This window comes from Helicoverpa zea, chromosome 26, assembly GCF_022581195.2.
Source record: "Helicoverpa zea isolate HzStark_Cry1AcR chromosome 26, ilHelZeax1.1, whole genome shotgun sequence".
In the NCBI taxonomy this organism is placed as follows: Eukaryota; Metazoa; Arthropoda; class Insecta; order Lepidoptera; family Noctuidae; genus Helicoverpa; species Helicoverpa zea.
The window spans coordinates 2,820,721-2,843,575 of record NC_061477.1 but is presented as its reverse complement, the minus strand read 5'-3'; the positions used below and the strand labels follow the sequence as shown (position 1 = coordinate 2,843,575).

Genomic DNA, 22,855 nt, shown 5'->3' with positions numbered 1-22,855 from the left:
CGTCATCTGCCTAGAATTTTCCCAACTATGTTAGAAACTGCTTCCAGTCTCACTTTATGCAACCGAGTAACAATAATTTACATGAAGCAACTGCATATTTGACCCCCTCAACCCAGTTATCTGAGCAACCCCTTAGTAAGACTGCTTGTCAAACTTTTTAGTTGATTCTGGCAAATGACAGCCTGAACCACTTATTTATAAAATCTATTCTTTTCATCTAATCATACCATCTATGATTCCCATCCCCCATCTCCCGAGCCTTTTCCCAACTATGTGCTTCCAGTCTAACCAGCGCCTATCTGACCTCTTCAACCCAGTTACACGGGCAATCTAATCTATGATTCCATGGATAATTTATCAGATTTAACCACATCTCATAAAGCAAGTTAAACCCCAAACAGCCCATAAACAATCGAGTGCTAGTATCGAGTGTAATATAATACTCGATATACTCGCATTAAATCGATATAGAGGCCATTGTGTCAGTAAGACTGAAGCCGTATGGTGGTGGATCGACACTTTTTGACGATCAAGCTTAACTTTTGTCAGGCAGGAAGGTGGAAAATATCCTAAGCTTGGAAGAACAATTAATTAGGGCATTTATGATAAAGCGGAATTTGAGAATTATTTTCATGAAATATTGTGAAATCTCGCACACTTTCAAGCGTCAAGTCGATCGAATTGTTTAAATCTGGAAGGACCCCAGAAATGACGGACAAATTACTGATGACGTTATGAGATTCGACACGGCTCACAATTGCATATTGTGGCAGGTTAAAAGAATTACATAGTGTGCATCTTCGTTTCCCAAAGTGTGTTCACCGTTACACATTTGTACAGGTTTCTTATTATTATCATACGCTTAACAAAACAAACCACTAATTAAATTGTTGTCCTGCCATTTTCACTGTTTTTCGCAAAACTGTGACATTCATTTGTGTAGATTATATGAAGATGGTATAGATAAAGTACACAGTATGTAAATCCAAAACTATGACTAATACGATCCGAGGTCCAGATTCAGATTGAGATGAGATGAGTCATCTGCGCAACTGGTTTACTATGCGCCAGTAGATAGAGTAACCTAACCTATGTGATTCGTAAAATAGAGGTATAATATCTACGTAATACCTAATAATATCTAAGTTCACCGTCAACATAAACGTCCGCTTTTTCTTGAAACTACTATTAGTACGTGAAAATTCATAATAAACAGTTGTTTTAAGAAAACTGACGTTTATACCTCTAGTAGTCAGTAAACTTGGCATTGCACGACTTTCCTCGCGTTGAGAATTAGGCTCAGATCTAGGAACAAAATATGTCAGTAGTAATATCCCTGGCTAGGCATACCAGTGTTATTTTTACGCTACAATAAAAATCTTAAGCTATAAAATTACTCAAAGTCAAATGTTTTTATTCCAATTACGTCTTTGCAAGCTTTATGAAACGTCACACTAGTTGCACGGCTCCAAAAGTTGGGCCGTTGTCTCATGGAGAAGAACCGGCAAGAAACTACGTAAACACTTTTAAAAAAGCACTCATCGATCAGGCAAAACATAAACACAATTTTTAGTTCCAAAAACCGACCAGACAACAAAAAAGTCCACAGATACAGCAACAACTTCTAATCTTAACCCTTTCACTGCCGCTGTGCTACGGTTCCCAGTTCCCAGTTCCTAAAGGAAAAAAATACTAAAAGTATGGTCATTTTGGAGTCTTTAACAAAACCGAAGGTGCGATTAACGCGAGTTCCTTCACACCACCATCGAGGTCATCGAGTGTCGCCAAGACCAGTTAAATTAACCATCATATTTTATATAACCTTACTTCCAAAGAAATGTATAGAGCTGTTGACACCACTTCTAAGTTCTACCTCTTGATTAATCAACTTATTACGTAAAACAGTATTTTAAAATATAATTTTTGTGTGATTTTTTACGTTATTTATAATCTGTCAGTTGATTTGTTAGTTAGTTTTTAATGTCACTCAACATTTTGATTTTTGACACCCAATTTATAGACGCCGGGTCAACTGTCAAAAAAAATGGTTGTTGATACTTATATCTGATTACCTCTCATTCTTAATGATTGCTTGATTAATTACCGCCTATTATATAGAAACGTTAAAATGTTTATGCTCTTGAATTATTCATAATTAATTGAGTATTAAGTTTTTAAACTTCGCAATGGGTGTCAAGTATCACCGTAAGTAATAAATTACATTTTTGATGTTCTCCATAATCGGGTTTGAAAAGTATAATATTACTGGTAAATGTTTCGATATCTCTGTAAAGAAAACTTTATAAGCTAAGTAGACGCTTACAAATGCTACTGGTATCTCATACTCTCAAACATAATTCAAGAAAAAACATAAAACATTCACATTACGAACTTAATAAGCACATTTCAATACAAAATAGGTAATCTAGAATTAACATATTGCTATAAAAATTTTACTACCGTCCTACTGGAATAAAAAAAATATAGATTGTCACACCAAAATGCTACTTGGACACATATCCTCAGCTCCAATTATGGACTCAGAGTAATAAATTATATTAAATTTATCATTTATGAATTCCGTAGCGGCGAGCGGCTACCGGCGGCGTGCCTTTGACGCGCCGCCATCTTGCCGCGGCCATGTTTGTTTTGTTTTTTTTAGGGTTCCGTAAAATATTAACGGCTAAACATTTATTTTATGATCATTTTAGACTCGAATGCGTTGCTATAAGCTTGTAGCCAAGTAGGACTTTATAAGTTTAGATTGTAATCAACTTTAACCTTTCAAGTTATAGGTGTATTTATAAAACTTTCTTCGTTTACTTTCTAAGTACCTGTGTTTGTAATATTGTCAACGTGACTTTTCATCTTAACGTGCGTTAAAACGGTGGCGTTTTACTTTTTTAGAGAGAACAAGGAGGAAGGAAAGGATTCTCTCTCGCCCTACGTCCGTTGATCTTTTTTAACAAATTATAGTTTTATAGAGAAATTAGGCTAAAGCAGCATGCCAACGAATGCTCTTATTATCTAAATATCTTTAGACAATTTGTAGGCAATTAAACCTACAAAATATAACCGCAATATTTGACACACATTATTTCCTACTTTTAGTTTTTATTTATTTTCTTATTACCTTTAATTTCTTACTTTTCGTTTTTATTGATCTTCTCATTACCTTTAATACTTACTAATATTTCAAACTAAATCCTACGGAACCATAACCTAAGTTATTAATACACCTAACCTTTTTTCAACTTAATGCAATGCTCCTGTATACGTCAGTTACTATCTCAAGCTTGTCATTTAACTAAAATGACAAGTAAAAAATTTTGCTACCTCCTACCCGATAACCGTGGTTCTAAGATAACTTTGTGAGTTAAACCGCAGTTCAGTTAACTTGACGATTATGGAAATTACTGTTTTTTGTTGTCGATAATTAATTTGTCATTGTATATTGATAGATTAGGTTTTATTGATAGTTATTTCATCGCAAATTGTTTCATATTATCGTCATGCATGACATATGTATGTAGTTCCAGATGCTTGTATAAGTTGCTATCTCATGCATCAGACTGATATTATCTATCTAGCCTTTTCCCAACTACGTTGGGGTCGGCTTTCAGTCTAACCGGATGCAGCTGAGAACCAGTGTTTTACATGAAGCGGCTGCCTATCTGACTTCCTAAACCCAAACTCAAGAATTCAGACTGACCGTAGAATTTATTTTTATTGAACAATTTACTGTTATTTTTGGCTAGTTATCGCCAAGGTTTCAAGCAATAGGTAGGTACTCAAGTCAGAAAAAGAAGAATCTAGTAATTTCCGCTTTGATAAATTATTCGGAGTTTTGGTTATTTTTGCAATTTCTGCCTAAGTAACAAAGACATACATTACAATATCAAGCATAAATATAATTATTTGGTTACGTAAACTATATCGATATCGAATCGATTAGATTATGAAATCAAAGTCCACATTAACATTCAATTTATAAATAAAACGCGTGTGAATAAAAATCAACATACACTATGCTAATATACAATATACAAACTTTTTTGTATTTTTTGTACCCCGAGCGGCTCCAAAACTAAAAATCCGATTTGAAAAATTCTTTCACTGTTAGAAAGCTACTATCTGAATGACATAGGCTATATTTTATCCCAGTATGGTCAGTAGTTTCCCACAAAACGTGGGTTATATACGTTGCTTGTATTTAAATAGAAAGTTTGTGTTCTAAAAATACCCGTTTGATTTTCCCATTAATACAGATGACTAAAAATCAATCCACTAGGCACAGCAAACTCTATAGCAAAAATCTTTTATGCATGAAAAGAAAAACATAAATGAAACCGTGTGAAAACCGACACTCGGGTTTTTCACGGTCGGGTCCCTGGGGCCCCCGTCGCGTCCCTGGGAGTCGTTTGGAGGGTTAATTCATTTGTCGCAACGACATCCTGAGGGTTGGTTCCGCCTGATTTCGCACTTATTGTTTTGTTATTTTGAATAATTTAAAAAGAAAACGGTTGCTTCGAAGTTTTTTTTGTTACTCTTTGGTAAGATGTTGTCATATTTTTTTCGTTAATGTTATGAAGGTAGGTCTAAACGTTTTTGGAGCAGTTGACAGTTGCTGTCAGTATTCAAATCACCAGTATTTCCTTTGAAAAGTTGCAGCTGTCAACTGCACAAAACGAAGAAGAGAGTATTTTTATTGTTTGTACTATATTTTTCCTCATAAAATGACATAACTTTAAATGATTTACTTCACTGAAGCTTTTAAATAATTGTCAAAAACACGTTCACCATGGCATCAATACGATAGATTTAGGGAAAATCCTCATTATTTTCACGTTAATATCTACAAAAACCAAAGAAACAAGATTATTATTTTTTAATTTTTTGTCCATTAAATAACTATCACGGCTTTTTTTGTGAGTGACGCCCACAAGTATATTCCACAATATATCTCCGTATATATTATACGGAGATGTTTGTCTCTATCATTTATCACCAATAACTCCCCACATTGCATATACATAATTGTTGTTATTTAAAAGATAATTGTTGATGGTGTGTGATATTTAAAGATTTTTTCAAATCGGGCTAGACGTTCTGATTAGCCTGATCAAGGATAAAAGAAATAAGGTTCAGCTTTATAATATTACTAGGTTTAGATTGTGCGATATATTTCTCAAAACGAGTCAAAGTGTGAGCAAAAACTAGTAGTGTCTCCCACAATATCACTCAGAAACTAAGAAAACAAATCGCTACCCACTCATTATTATTCAATTAAACATTTGTTTATAGGGGGCGCTGTGCGAAAGTTAACACTTGCTTTGTTTATTTACGCTCTGGGCTTAGAAGACCCACCTACGGCACGCGCGGGTTAACACGTCGGAGTGAAAAAAATAAGTTGGTGGTTTTTGGGTCAATATTATTGTTTAATTTACTTTGGATTGGTATAGTTTTTTTTGAACTTTTAATATCTTTACTTGATGTAGACTTGATTTGAAAAAATCTATCTCTGTTGGAAAGCTACTCTTCCCAAGTAACATAGGCTATATTTTATCCCAGTACGAGCAGTAGTTCCCACAGAACGCGGATAGCGAAAGAAAAATGAAAAGATCCTTTTTTATTTTACGGAAAATGATTAATTGTCTTTTAAGTAATTTAATTAATTTTGTTAGTACAGTGTTAAAAATTACAATAAAACACACCCACAATTAACCCACACGTGCCAAAAAGCGAGAAGCATTTCAGTCAACCCTCAAGGCTAGATGGATACTTTATACCCCAACCCTCGGCTGCTAATTGTAAAGTCAACACTTTGTTTACTCAGAAAACTGTTTTTAGTGATTGTTTGTGTTTTTTGGCAAGTGCATCCTGAGGGTTAGGAGAGGGTGTGAAGTGAGAGACGATATTTTTGAGTGGTGTATCGAGGCGTTTGGGCTAAAATATACCCACGGTAGCATTTTGGGGTTTTGGTAAACTCATCATCGGATGCCCTTAGGTACAGTTCTTTGTGGTCGGCACAGTATGTCTTCTTCTCTATAGGTACTTCTCTGACTAAAAGTTCATAATCTTTATAATTATTCATATCATTCCAATATTGTATACAGATACTTACCCCTATATAATATACTTACTTGTATACGTATTTTCCGTTTTCATAACCTAAAGAAACCTTTGTGCAGACTACTATCATGACTAGTATTGACTTTCTATCTAACTATGTCAATCCCAAAGCGTTAATTTATCGATTACTACGATTTTTTTTTTAAGTCCTAGTCCATTGCTTATCTAAAGATCTCCAAAAACATTAGCTAATTACCAACAGTAAGCTAATTTTACTAACTCACACACTATTTAATTACCAACAGTAAGCTAATTTTACTAACTCACACACTATTTAATTCTAATATGAATAAAATATAATCTTCCTCAAGTTAATGTATTTAAGATGTAAAATTACCTAATTTACTTAATACAGTAATTAAACAAGAAGATAATCTCTATTTTTCCTTCATCCCCAGATCAATATGAAAAACCCTGGAGTTGGAGTAAGTCATTTCATTCATTTTGATTTTATTTCAATAACCTCAATTTTTATCCCTCAGCCTTGTAAAATAATTTTCCTCCCTTGCTTTCAAAATAATGACTAAATAATTTAATGTTTGCACCAACTATACATATTTTTTACTAATCATTTTAAAATTTTAAATTTTAACCTAAACAAGCAATCATAAGAAATTTTAATAATGCTTCTTGCCAAAGCCTGACAGGATATTTTCTCCACCCTTGATAATCCAAATGCATGGTTAATCAATATCTAAAAACTCTAACTAAGCTTTTTTCTTACCTACTACTACACTTACCCACAATTAATTTTACTAAATATACATTAGTCTTTACTAAATATACATTAGTCTTTACTAAATATACATTAGTCTTTACTAAATATACATTAGTCTTTACTAAATATACATTAGTCTTTAAACGCTACCGGCATACGCAAAAGTATTTAGACTATCGTCATTTACCCGCGTTCCCAGTATCCTATTCTGTTGTTTTTCTTACCAGAAGAGATAGGAATTTAACATTTCTTGTATGAGACTAATGTTACAATTCTAGATCTAGTAAACAAAACAATATATTGCTATATTCATAAGAAACGGACATTCGATGACATCGGGGCCTCAAAGATATTTGACAATAAATATACTGTCTTACGTACAAAAGCTTGCTTCTACTATAATATGAATTTGAACACGAGTAAATATAAGTTCTTATGTATGAACAGTAATTCAATTAGACAAATCCCTCCGAGTGGTCACACGGTACGTCACGACACGTGCCAATAAGTAGCCACTTGTACTCAAGTGCTGGTATATGTTAACCAGCTTCACCCACATTCTGAGGGTATTACTCCAAGCATCCGGATAAAAACAGTCTATAACCTGCCTCGATAAACAGGCTATCTATTGCTGAAAGAATTTTTCAAAAATCGGACTATGTAGGTGCTGATAGTAGCGCATTTGGACAAACAAACGAACGGCTTTGCCGGGGAAACTTCTTCCCGTAACCGGACAAAATATGTATAGCCAATGTTATTCGGGAATAGTCTAGGTTCCCAACAGTGAAATAATCTTACAAATCGGTTCTGTTGCTAGGGGGTTGTATAATAACAATCATATTTTTATCTTTTATTAGCATAGAAAGTTTTACTATCATATCATCAGAATATTCTATTGTGAGAGTTTCATCAGGAACATGAAAAACAGTTACCTAAATAAAAAACATTTATGTATTTGTTTATTTACGCATGCGCTTTTCCACATCAATAATCAAGTCATCCTCTTAATTATTAACCGTAAATATATTCAGTGCGAATTGCTGTGCAAACAGATAAAAAGGCCAAGCGTGGCGAACACGTGCGCGCCCCACGCCCGCTCACTTACGACTGACGACAACGACCATAGATAATGAGGTTTCGGTTTTCTAAATTTAAATTTTGAGAAAATATTTATGTGGGTACTCGAGGGTAGTGTTACTTTCAGTGTTGTGTTACTTACCATGAATTGGTGTTCGTAAGTGGAATGTAAATAAAATATCACACATTTTATATTTTGTTTACTTTATTATTTATTTATGTATGAATTTTGTGCACACAATATACCTACCTACTTACATAGAAACACGACAGGAAAAAAAGAATTTACAAAAACAATGCTCATTTCAAAAGAAACCTCTTCCAGCACACCTGCGAAAGGAAAATGGGAATAAGAGATTTTATTAGCGGGATAATAAATAAATGCTATATAAGTATTTTAAGATTACCAATTCCACTTTCCTACAGAAATAGAGGTTCACATTCACAAAGCCCTGAATTTTAAATCATATACATATTTACGTTTTATAAGCAAAACATTTACAACTGAAAAATGTATTCAACCAACCAAAAACGCAATATCAATCGTTCCAACTCCGTAACATAGCAAACAGACAAACAATCCGCCCCCCAGTCATTAAAGAAATAAATTGTAACCGAGCATCGAACCCCCTTATCTCGACTGGCCACTCCTAACATGTTTATCGTTGAGTTAATCCTGAACGCAGTGGGAGAAGGAGATAGGCGTATCGGATCCTTTGTCTTGGTCTTTTGAAGTAGTAGGTTCCTTTAATTATAAGATCTAAAAAAATTGGTGGAAAGAATCTAGGTGTGTGACCATCTATCTTTTTGCTATTAATTCTGTAGCACAGAGTTTTTCGTCCTCAGTGTTTCAAAATAAAAAGTAGGACTTAGGGATCAAGTTATCTGAACAACAGTTTATTATGAATTTTGACGTTCCATTTTCTTAGTAAACATTTGTTTATGTTCTCGGTGAACTCGGGACTTATAATTTAGGCAATGATTTAATCTAAACTAACCTAACAAGCCATACCTAGTGTCAGAGACAACTAACACAACTAATTTGCAACAACGACTGTTATCAAGCCAGTCGATGATCGAGAGTAAACTTGACATCATTAAACCAATACTAACGATTTCATCATCACTCTTTCTTAAATTACAAAAAAAAAAAAAACTGAAAAGCTGTACATCCAAGACTTTCAACCACTAGGTACTTCTTTGAAACTGCCGTTAACCACAAATTTATGAATTTTGCAGCATGCTTCAAACTAAATAAATAATTCAATTAATTAAAGAAATTACCACTAACTGTTCACGCCCATGAAATATATTTATAACTGTCCATCCACCCTTGCAACAAATATGCAATAATTTATTGGATATATTTCAATTCTCCTACAATTCGGTTAGCACCCCTGCATCAGGGTTGCTACATTATCATGCTAATAAAATAACTCAACGCATACTTTCCACATTAACAGTAATAATAACCTTTAAGTTCTGAGCCTTAAGGTTCAAAATTGAACGAGAAAGTTTGCTATTTTCCCTCCGCGGTAATCTATCACAACTTGTCATGTTTCGCGCCCCTGTGGCAGTGTTGCCAGCGCAATTTATGTGTTAACATGATTTATAGGCTGGCAACCCTCGTTTCAGTGGGTGTTGCTACCTATTTTGTTATGTAGGTAAGTAATGTATGTGTGATATATAATGTAATGAATTTCAAGATCACCCGCGTACCGAGGGAATAACTTTACGTAGCAGAATAAAAAGGAGCCTAATGTTATTCTAATATATAGGCTATACCTATTACTGCCAAGATTCATCAAATTCCCTTTTGCAGTTTAGGCATGATTGAGGAACAAACATCCGAACCCATTATCTTGTCTATACTAGCATCTCAAGTATCTATTTATTCTTGCCGGTTCTTCTCCGTGAGACCCACTCCTTGGAACCAAACCAACTTGACGTTTCGAAAGAACTTTTATGATATGAATTTAGTTTTTCTCATTTTCTTTCCAACAAAAACACGTGCTAAAATGCCTCTAAACTAAACCTATTACATGCTCATTAATAAATAAATTATCCTTTTCAATTACAATACTGTTTGTTGTTCACGCATCAAAATCATTGTAGCAAAGTAAAGTTACTAATCAAATAGGATGTTCGGCAACTTACCCTCTCTTAGAATACTCCTCTAAAATAACAATCCGGTTTAAATCCGAACGCGCCCATTAAAGACCCCTCCGAAATGTCAAACTGACAGTTGACGCGTCCCGCCATTTTGAGAAAGCTTTTTGAATGCTGTTGTTTATTTTCGTAGTGATGTTTTTAATTGATTTTTTTATCTTCAATTTAATTATGATAATAGAAAGTAGAATTAATTTTATTGTATTTTTAGCTAGTACCTACCTAATGTTAAATTCTTAATCGAAAATCATAAAAATACCATGATAGCTGACCTTTAGCCTACCCGCGCACTGCAGACTAAATAGTCGGTCGGCAGTTGGCGTGATGGTAGAAAAAAGCCATTTTTTATAAAACCTTGAATTTGCTTGTCTGTTTTGTGTCCTATAAGCGTCAACCGCATATAAGTCAAAGTTTTTAGACGATTACATACCGGTCTAATATCTAAAAGTTGTTTTAGATTCCTCCCATACTTTTCCGAACTTACCGAGCGCCCGATCCAAACTATCGGCTAACTAAAAAGTGTGCTCTAAAAATGCAAATGGCGTCTCACTAAAATAGCTTCTATTCTATAGATTTCAATGATGACATCCTATAATCCGCTGCAGCTGTGCCCTCAAAGTATTTTACACGTCATTAGGAGTCCCTACTCCCCAGACACCAGGGTTGAGGGTCAAATGCCGTGGAAAACGGGAAAATAATGCGTTACTCCCCTTTATGTACTCAACAAATTAGCTTCACCATTTATTTTTATGTGGTGCGGTGTTGCTGTTGTTTTTAGGACCTTTTTGATGTTTGGATAAGTGAACAACAGATTTTTACACGTGGAGGACTACATTAAATTTAGTTTGTGTGATAAACTAAGATTTTAGTAAAAAATAGATATTTTTCTAAGCACATTTTTTAATCAAGTGACAACAAGACAACTAGAATATCTTTAAGCTTAGCTATTTTCCAACAGTTTCGTTCCCACGTTTCTGATGAACTTATTTCCGTACACGGAAAAAGATATAGCCTATGCTACTCGGAGCTAGTCTAGCTTTCCATCAGTGAAATAATTTTCCAAATCGATTCAGTAGTTTCGGCGCCTGGGGTACAAAACAAACAAAGAAAAAAATGTTTCCTCTTCATCATTTTGGTATAGATAACTCCCAATACTTTGACAAATAACTCAAAACAACATGTTCAAAAATTCTGACCCGCATACCAAAAATGTCAGTAATTTGACCACCTTACAAAAAGTGGGCGATTATCATCGAAATCTCTTAAGCTTAGACACTGGAGCCCAAACATGACTCCACCATTAGGCGGTGGCTATCGGAAATCAACCCAGTAGTCCTGATAAGATCGGAAAGAAAAATATCAAAATATGGAACAAACAAAAATGTGTGAATATGTATAGGGATGTTTTTAACCGACTTCAAAAATAAGAGGTTCTCAATTAAGTAGTTTTATTAATGCAGGGCTTTTCGGTGACCGTTTTAAGTAGGTACGCAGTTTTATGAGTTAAGTGAAAGTTGAAGATAATTTCAGGTATCTTGAAATATCTTATGAATTTCGCATACCTGAAAATCCTCCATTTGAGCAGTTGTTAAGTTCCTAATAGAAACATAGCTTCAAAAGCAATGCCCTAAAATCCACAGAAAGGAGCAATATTTAACCAGTTCCTCGCCAACCTATTTACTCGACTACAAAGAGAAGTATCCCAAACATACGTGCCCCACATTCATTACAATAAAAGCTATTACATTTGTTCCAAACAAGAAATATTCACAAACCATGTGCGGATCTCCAAAAGGCTAGAACTACGGAACCCCGAAACCCGGCCATGTCACAAGGATTAGCGATACCCATTGTCAAATGACAATTGAAATCTATCCATCTTGCTCCCCCACGACCTTTTTTCATACGAGTAAAAGAGACATGCATACGAATACATTTTCACTTTTCAACATGTGACAGATCGTACGTATTTGTTTGGATATTCACAATGGCGCGAGCGAGTTTCAAAATGGATATTGTATTATTTTTGTATTTTTAATCCGTCACGGATCCGCCGCTATTATCAATATTCGGGGAATTGTTGTACTAGATTGAATTTTGTTTGTATGATATTTAAACGCGATATATCAAAAAGTGCATTTTGATATTTGATACCGAATTCTATTTCTAAATGCGTTCCGATTTTGCGAATTCAATTGTTAGTTCTATGAAATATGTGACGTTTTATTTTGAATTTTAATTTGTCATAGTTATGCAATTCTTATTGGATTTACCTCGTTATTTTTAGACAATTTAAGCTCATTATTTCGGACATAGGGACACTAATTAACCCCCCTCTTCTCTTATAAACTTCATTATTATGCCTCTATTTCAATAGATCCGAATAAGCGAAAATATAACCTTGCTACCTATTATTCACGCAATAAAAGTGACCATTAAAAGATATGCTTAGGTTTCTAAGTCATTATCAGCGTTTTTATCGTTCCACTGGTCTATACAGGCCTCCTCACACATAGAGAAGGAGCTTTTAGGTTAGCTGATAGGTTTCCAAGTATATCTTACAAAATGCTTAAACATTTTCTTTGCAAATATCTCAAATATTGCAACATGTATGAAACAGGAACTGTCAGACTGTTGCACCGATCTAGTTAGTCCACTTTCATACAGGTAGGAGTTGGTACAGATCCTAACAAGAATATCTTAATGCATTTATAATTAATGTTATTATCTTTGACAGTATTGGTATGCTCGAATACGTAACACTTAAAATGACTGCAAAATTATCTCTCGATCTTAATTGCTATTATAACAAATCATTTAAAACTAAATCATAACATGTACAAATACATACAATAATACTTATTAATCATTAAAGAGCTGAACAGAAACTGAAATAAAAATTAGCTCTACCTATTAATAAATATAGAATTAGCTAGTTTTAAGTATCAAAATCACAAGCACGGCCTTAATCATGCCCTAGGTTGGAAAATAACATTTCATATGAAAAACAACAACAGGTGCTGGAAAATTAGGGCAGTGACATTTCTTATGAAAAACAACAAACTCCTTGCTTTATTCTATCAATGAAATACAAGAGCCTTGATATTTCATCTATTTCCATTCATCTAAGTATCTACTACGTCTATTGGACAGACAGTAACATATTCCTCTTACAACAACTAAAATCAGTTCAAAAAACAAACATTCTAATCCCAGCCACAAAGACATAACATTCCTTAACCAAAAATAAACAATTACTCTAATACTCTATGCTCACTCTTGTTGTCTATGGCAAACAAAAGCGGCGTACACGAGCGCGCGACACGCAGTCTATCTCTGACCATTCACAAGGCAACATGTAGTTTAACATGCGTCAAACTAATTTATCATTAAAGTTTTAAGTTAGATGTGATTTGGAGATGAGTAATAGCAGGATTTGTTAATGATTTCTAGTTTCTATGGGGATTACAAGGTATTATGGTGGTTTGACCTCCTTTCTTTGTCTTTGTGTTTACTTGAGTAATGAGGAATACATTCCTTTTGGCTGTCGTGTGATATATATTTGTAGAACTCTTGTTTTGTAAGTCCACTGGAAAAGAAACTGGAGTTAGCCTATAAAGTGGGTCACAGTTTTAACTTAGACATAATTATGTTTCTTAGGAATACTATAAATAGTTCAAATGCACAAAGAATGTTTATGACTCCTAAAAGCGAGTGTACATACCATCATCAATCGCCTAGCCTGATCCCAACTATGTTAGGGTCGGCTTCCAGTCTAACCGGATGCAGCTGAGTAGAGTACCAGTGCTTTACAAGAAGCGACTACCTATCTGACCACCTCAGCCCAGTTACTGGTAAGACTGGTTGCCAGACTGCCTGGCTTCTGACTACCCGTAACGACTGCCAAACCTGCCGACTGCCGGGACCTATAGTTTAACGTGCCCTTCGAAACACGGTCCTTGATGTCCAAGATACACTGAGACATTACATACAAACTTATAAATTCACAAAGCGAGAGTTTTACCATAAACTTAATGTCCTTACTTAATAATTAAATACATTTCTGAGGCATGACGTTAAATATTATTCCCATACTTTATTTATTCACGCCATAAACTCAAGAGAGTTGATTGATAGAATATTTAAAAAGCTTTTTAAAACCCGTTTTATTTTATTAAGATACGATGAGTGGAACAATTATTGTCATATTTTAATTAATATTCATGGGAAACGGAAAAACCAGTGGCCATAGAGATGGGACGCGATTATCGACTAAAAGATCGATACGATTATTATAAGCGATAAGTTGTAGATAGTGATTTTTATCGCTTCATAATGATTTTTAATTGATATCTTTAGTAATTTATGATTTTCTGATTGAAGGTTATTGTTGATAACTCTATTAGTTGTCTTAGTTTATTGTGTTATGGAAATGGATAGAGTCTTATCATTGCAATTAAAACACATTATACTAAAGCAATGTAATAACCATACAGAGACAGCAAAAATATTAATATCATCTTTAAATACTTTTTCCCGTACCCGGATAAAACATAGCCTATGTTCAGTGCAGATAATGTAGTTTTCTAATAGTGAAAGAATTATTCAAATTAGTCAAAAATGCAATCAAACATACAAACAATAAAATCTTTCTTCTACATATATATATTAGTATACATAAAACCTTCGCTCCTAATATTTTCTTCTACATAAAGGGACTAAGTCTAATTTTATTCGTCATTAAAATATTCTCATTTATAAAAATGTCAAACTGTATATCACAGATTAAAAAAATCCAGTAGCAAACACATCACTAAAGTTCAAATCTATGAATACAAATAGCTAGAAAAGTTTTAGAACTTTTTATTGATATCGTTAAAGACATAAAATGTAGCATAAATAATTTGTTTTGTTGCATAACTTAATACTGTTTAATATCAGAATTTAGAAGATTTGTCATAAAATTAATATCGGTCGTAAAAGTTTTAAAATGTGTGCTATCATTTTTGTTTGACTGTTTATGATGTTCTAACTTGAGAAACGCTGGGTCAATTTATATATCCCAAGATATGAGGCAGCCTACTTTACAATTAATCTGCCTAACCTTTTTCCAACTATGTTGGGATCGGCTTCCAGTCTAACCGGATGCAGCTGAGTACAAGTGTTTTACATGGAGCTACTGCCTATTTGCCTAAACCCATTTTACCTAGGCACCCCGATAACCTTTGATAAAAGTTGGTGAGCATGCTTGGGTAAACAAATTGTGTTTCGGAAAGCATGCCCAAGGAATTTCCTCAATAAAAAAGAAAACACGAGTGTATTATAGTTCGCTAAATATCTATTGGGATGACACTCCACTTTATTGTAATTTATTTGATTATTATAGATAGGCAATCTTCGACATTCCGGCGATCTATCAAATATTTTAGTACCATATCTCTTTATTATTTATGCCTGTCGCCATATTTTAGTTTTACACCTCTAGTTTTACGATTTTTATGTTTCTATTTGACTGTTAGAAAATCAAAATTTTCTTGGGTAACCGCAAAAGTGTTCGTAATCAAATACTTAATTAGTTCGAAAAATATTTCGTTTAATTGGATTTGGAAATGATTTGATATAATATGTATAGCTGTCCGGCTAATTCAACAAAATTGACAATATTTGGCATACTTACAGAATAAAAATCTAAAGGAAACCTGTTATTAAATATCCCGTCAAATAATTCTAACGATTTGAAGTTAGCCAAAAAAAAATTATGTCACGCATAGCAAACTTATAGGATCTTCTTTGCGCACCTGGAAAAAATAGGCTGTAGCTTTCTGTGGTAAACGCCCTACCTAACAATTTACCGTCAAAGAAACTTACAAACAAACTCTTCACCTTGTTAATTACTTAGTTGCTTGTTCAGTACTTGTTAAGTACTTGTTCATTCCTTAACCCAGACCATACTAATATAAAGGAATTTCCTTGTTCACAGGCGTGAACCCGCGCAAACAGAGGCGAGAGCGGACAACATTCACTCGTGCGCAGCTCGACGTGCTCGAAGCGTTGTTCGGCAAGACGCGGTACCCTGACATCTTCATGAGAGAGGAGGTGGCACTGAAGATTAACCTTCCTGAGAGTAGAGTGCAGGTATGGATGGAAACTTATTTATTTCAATAATAGATAAAATCTGCTCTTATGTACGACTTCTTATGAAATACTATGCTAGAAATCGCGCCAAAATCGGTACAGCTAAACATGACATACATAGATTCAGGTCAAACTGAGAATCTTTTCTTTTACAATTCGGTTTAAAATAAGTTATTTTTTATCAAGTGTAGACGGGGTCGATTGTACTAAGGGATGGTTGTAACATAAAAAATCTACCTAAAGCTCTAGTATGAGTGGAGAAACTGATAGTCTTTAAATCAAACTGATTTAAAACACACACTCAGGCCCATTTTCACCAATAACATAAATATTGGTTTTCTTTAAAACAACTGTACTTTGAAAATTAAATGTGAAAATTCATAGTAAATACTTGTTTTAGGAAAACTGACTATGTGTTGTCGGTGAACTTGGGCCTCAATAGTATGAGATTCTTTGGCTACCTTTGTGTAATGTTAAAGTAATGAGGTTATCCATTTTACCTTCACATTCTTTAATTCAAGGCCTTAACCTTCACTAACAATACATAAGACACGTAATTCTATACAAAATTTTCATATTTAACCACTAAATCAACATTCCATCAGGCTTATGCAACAAAAACTTACTCAAAATCATAATCTAGTTAATACATTATAAAATTACCATCAGTCTTATCAAGCAAGCGGAGAAAAGCCGTAGATTATTAAGTTTCAATTAACTCTAGATAGCGCATCTAATACGTGAATAATCCATCATAATGTGAGCCACCCAAACCGCCATTAAAAAATGAACTTATTACAACCTCGGCCTCCGTAGACGGGAGCCAACGCTCGACTGATTTCTAATTCGTTCAAACGTTCAATTTATACCAACACGGATAGAGCATTAGCGCTACCAATCGAATTACGTTCCAAATTTGAAAATCGAATGATTCGATTGTTTTGCGTCGACGGCTGTTGTCGAGTACTTACGAAGCTTTTAAGGATTGTAATAAACATGGCGGTGAAATCGAGAATTCGAAAATGGAATGTTTTGTGAACGGGGTGTGAATTTTGAAAAATTATGATCGTGTTAAAATTGGAACGTTAATTTTGCCATATAACTGTTTTTTCTTTTTGGCACCACAGAGTAAGAAAAAATGAGCGGAGATGCCATAATGCAGGTCAAATTCGTACGAGTAGGTATGACCGAAACGATCAGTTACGAGTGAATTAACTAGGGGTTCTGGTTCTTTGAGACATCTGTCAACGATTTTTGGTATTTCAAATAATGGGCGGGTCCAAAGAAGGCGTATAAGGGCGGAGACAGTAACGTTCCTCGTCCCCCGAACACCCGCATGTTGTCGCGCTACTTTCTTAGGAGATTCTCCGTTATGGCATCTCCGCTAGTCATTTTGTTCTCCACGTCGTATATCTTATATTTTCTGTCCAACGGTGGCAAACCGGTATATAAAATGCAGTACGTATACTCACATAAGTACTATGCTATTGTTTCGCTAAAGGTCAATGAACCTTGCTCACAATGAGTTACTTTGTAAAACAATCAAGTACTTAAGTATAAGATTTTACAGCAAGTAAGGTCTTGGGTTACTCTACATTTGTTTAGTCAAGTTTTTCCGAATTCAAATCCAGTTAAGTTCAAGACTTTTTTAGCCGACTTCATAAAAAGAAGGAAGTTCTCGATCCGTCAGAGTTTTTTTTACATTGAGCGATTTATATTTCATTGGCATTCAAATAGACATAAAAACAAAAATAATAGAGTATTGGGAATCTGGAAGTAACCATTTCAATTAAACACAGTACCATTCGCCAAAATCTTCATTATTTTTATCTCTATAACCATCATCAATTAACTCCCATATAATACCGTAAAAGACTAACCATTACAAATGTCCCTACAGATATTAAAGTTCAAACATTATAATTGGGACGTTTAGATGCAACTGTCTGATAGGGCCTTTATCACATAAAGGGAGCTTAACACAGGGTGATCTGTTTATTCGCTAGCTAATGTGCCGGCTAGGCGTATAGTTAAGCGACTGTCGTTTAGCCGACGGGTGTCTTGACAATCAATGTAGTGCCGATGCTGAGTTGTTTGAAAGTGATAGGAATGGGTGATCAAAATAAGAAACCTATTCCTGACTTAAACCTATGAATAGGTCCGGAACGAAGTCAGTACTCAGTGTGTCTTAAATGCTCACGGGGGCTATTTAATAATTTTAATTTCTAGGAACTAAATTAATATGTTATCAAAAAAAAAAACATTTGACCGCGATTTTAACTGCTAACTGCCTGCTAACTACAACCTGCACCATTTAAAAAAAATCCAATGTATATTGGTTCTGTGTTATATACATACCTATCTATGTAATACAGATTGACTGATTTTGCTAACTAGCTGTATAAGCTGTATTCCTGCCAAGTTTCATCAAAACCCGTTCAGTAGCCTTTACATGCAAGCGTAACATACACACAACCAAACTTACTTTTACAATATTAATGGCTACCAAATTCACGGTCATAAAAGACCTATAAAACCTTGTATACATTCTAGCTAACAATATGAGTATAACATCTGTCTACATTTGGTTAGTTTTTATATAAAAAACTTTATTAACTCATTATTAGACGAGGGCGGTAATCCGTAGTTTACTTGGGTAAGCACGATCTGCCCTCTATTTGTGAGAACTGCACTAAGTTAATGCTTAACTTACTGTTGCGTAGTGTGATGTTACATATTACAAATGAGAACTCTAAAATTGGTATAGGTAGCTAGAAAAAATGTAACTTGTGAGATGACGGTTAACAGAAGAGTACGTAAGGAGAAAACATACTGCACAGACCTCAAATAATATTAGGATAAGGGCATCAATATGATGATGATTAGAACTCTTAAAATTGGAGATAGATAGAAATCTAAATCTTTGATGAAACTGAAAAATTACGATGCTATGTTTCAGATCCTTTTTTTGTTCATAAACTTAACATACAAAGCAATTGAAAGAATGAAATAATCGACAGTCAATATCATTTTATGGTTGTCTTTATATAGGACTGAAAATATTGTTACAAATATACCTGAAACTTATTGTTATCTGTGATTAACTGATTATTTGGTTAATTTTATAAACACAACGCTTATTTACAAAGAATCTTTGATACTCATGAGATTTATGTGCTACAAACAAATCTAAAACAATGAATTTTCCACCAAAACTGCAACCAGCTGTTACCTAAAAAAACAACTAACACCTTCATCCTACAATTTACACAAACCAAAAAAGGACCATTTAGAAAACACCCTTACCAATAGTTCAAAACTCACGTTTACTTACAAATACTTATAACAAAGTGCGAAAATCACGTTTACTTTTAAGTAGGTACTTATAATAAATCATTTATAATCCGCACGGTGTAAGAACGCGAGGTGGCTGCGCATGAGTGCTGTGTAAATAGTGAGTGTGTAGACGCGGGAAGTTGGTAGTAGTAGTAGGGTTCAGTAGTATTTGTTGAGTTGGTTTAAATGTTTTTGTTGCTTAGAGCAAAAACCTATATCGGCAATATGCAATTTACGCCAAACACCGTTGTTATAAGTAATTGTATGTTAGATTTTTTTTATTTTCTTGGTTTGTGATTTGAAAGTAATTAAGACAATAAAACGCAAATATATGAATAAATAATAAATATATTTAATACTATCTACGTAAATATCTAGACCTTTCATTGATTACCCTTCTCACTTTCCAGCGGTTAATCCGTTTATTTTCCATATCATGTTCAGTCCATTCGCTGACTCACAGTTACCGTCACTTATACCAACCATTCTTTCCTTGCCAACAGGTCTGGTTCAAAAACCGAAGAGCGAAATGTCGGCAGCAGCTTCAACAGCAAACAAACACGCAGATATCCAGTAAATCCACCTCCAGTTCGAAGACTACTGTCTCCAACAGCAGCATCAAAGCGTCCACCAGTTCCACAAAGATCACTACTTCGAAAGCCCTGACCAGCTCTTCAAATGCACCTACAACACAGAATTCTAGCATCACAACTTCGTCACCGAATCTGCCCATTACGCCCACGACTTCTGTCAGTCCTCCTATTAACGTGATATGCAAGAAGGAGTCAGCAGGATCGAACTACGAGAGTTCTCCTTTAAACAAGAACAATAGCCTAACATCCTTAACCCATTACAATTCTAATGAGCTCAGATTGAGCGGCAAAGAGTCGTCGCCTTCCGATCCTGTGTCCAACATACATGGTTATGGTGTGACGCCGAAACAGGAGCTGTATAGTAGTCCAAAAAGGTTGGATTACGCCAGCAAGTTGGATTATACGGAGAAGTTTGGTAGCAACTTGGTAAAGGATCAGTATAGCTCGCGGTTGACGGGGAATCTGACGCCTTTGGGGTCAAATTCTTCAATCATGACGACGCCTTCTCCCCCGATCACTCCTCAGAGCATCAATGGGCCGGGGAACGTGTATCACCCGGATAGTTACAACAGTTTCCACTGGCCGGGCAGTTCGGACTATATCCGGAGCTACTCGACGTCGCACCATCATCAGGGCTACGGGCAGAGCGCGTATAATTCCCCGTATTATCCTAGTCAGGTGAGTTTGATTTTTCATAACATTCAATTTAGAACATTGTTACAGAACAAACGAAAAGTTTACTTTATTATCATTTTAGATAGCTTTAAAATAGCTGCAGGTTATAATCAGATGTCGTTTAAAGAATAACTAAATGTCCCGGGGCAAGATTTACTAGGAGATGAAATAAGGAAAAATAGAACCGCCAGCTGTTTAAATTGAATTGAATTTTTAGTTTATGTGGCATAGAAAGTTTGATACGTATAAGTCGTGGTGGCCTAGTGGGTAAAGGACCAACCTCTCAAGTATGAGGGCGCGGGTTCGATCCCAGATCAGGCATGTACCAATGCAACTTTACAAGTTTCTAAGTTTGTATGTACTTTCTAAGTATATATCCACTCAAGCGTCCAAGCCGCGCGGTGATTCTCGGCCCACCTGTCCGCGCATGAAATGTCAATTTCTTTTTTACGACCAAGCGAGACTCTTTCAACAAAAACGATTACTACTGAAAAACTACAATAGCTAGATTCGAATAAAAAATACTCACGGAAAGCTAAAATAACGTAAAATTTTATTTGATTAAAAGTAAATTACTTTAATTAATATTATAGGATGATAATAAAGTATAAAGTTGAGGATATCAAAAAAAATATCGTATATTTTTTTTATTCAGAGTTTTATAAGAAAAACATAGTGGTTACTGGTAACAATGTTTTTTTATTATATTAGTACAGGATATACTCTTTTAAATGATACCAATATCTTAATATAAATATTTAGTTTTCTGTCATGAAAAAATAAACAAAGTTAAGTGTTTCTCAAGCGGTCACTGGGCCTCGGGCGACGTAAAAATGTGCCAAGATGGCCGCCCGGCTAATAGCGAGTTCACACGACGAGGTTGTTTTAATGAAATTTTTTATTAATTTTTTTTTTAATTAAACGTTTACTTTTATATAATTTTATTACATATCCTTTTTTATTATACAAATTATGTTAAATAGAAAAAAAGAAAGCGGTTATTGGTATTACAGTAAAAAAAAGACACTGTAAAACTGAAAAAAAAAAAAAAACAGTAAACAAACATTATAATGCGCAAGGGCCTAAGCTCAGTAAAGCCCCATTTTTTACAAACCACAAAACATTCCCAAATTGATCATAAAACGCTCCGTGTGAACAAACCATTATTTACGTTGTAAGTAGATCAGTCCAAGGGGAGTCGGCTCACCAACACTAAAATCATGAATAACGTCTTAACATTTTAATCATTATAGACCCCATCTCAATGTATTTCGTTTGTAAATGGCCATTAACGTGCTAATAGTGAACGATTCTCGTATATTTTGCATTTATTTAACAAAAATAACCAATTAGAATACACTGTAAACAATAGAAAAGTATCAAACGATGATCGTGTAGTGATCGTATAACTTTTCCAACTAAATTATACTATGTAAACGTTTTGAAATTGTCGTAATAATACATATTTCGTAAAGGAAATTTCTTCACGTTTATTTTGATATAAAATAACAATCTAAATAAGTTATAAAACAAGAAACTTACCACATTTTTGTCAAGAGCTCCACACACAAAAAAGTCACTTGTCAAAAACGACGAACTGTCACTACAATATATTTTTTTATAAATTTAATGTTGCCATTGCACAGAAAAAATCACAACTCACGGATGATAAATTTCATAACGCGCCATCTAGTATCAATCAACTATATTAATACCACCTGGCTATAGCGCTGTACACGTTTAAACTGAACGATGTCGTTCGGATACTGTAGTCACCATGGACGCTTAAGGCAAGAATTTTTTTGGTGACTGTTGTCACCTCGGACGCTTGAGTGGATATGAGACACCAACGACTTTGTTTCGGATGGCACGTTAAACTATAGGTCCCGGCTGTCGTTGAACACCCTTGGCAGTCGTTACGGGTAGTCAGAAGCCAGTAAGTCTGACACCAGTCTAACCAAGGGGTATTGAGTTGCCCGGGTAACTGGGTTGAGGAGGTCAGATAGGCAGTCGCTTCTTG

At 34.7% G+C, this 22,855-nt stretch overlaps 1 protein-coding gene across 2 annotated transcripts in view; it reads left to right on the top strand.

Annotated features, from left to right (window-relative positions):
- Positions 1-22,855, top strand: part of LOC124642980 (homeobox protein OTX1-like) — a 58,937-nt gene that overhangs the window by 33,236 nt on the left and 2,846 nt on the right. The window contains exons 3-5 of one of the 2 annotated variants that reach the window (XM_047181806.1): positions 6,531-6,557; positions 16,077-16,231; positions 20,071-20,838. In XM_047181806.1, the coding sequence (XP_047037762.1) occupies positions 6,531-6,557; positions 16,077-16,231; positions 20,071-20,838 (950 nt within the window). The remainder of the gene's footprint in view (positions 1-6,530; positions 6,558-16,076; positions 16,232-20,070; positions 20,839-22,855) is intronic. The other variant, XM_047181807.1, reaches the window with a different exon arrangement.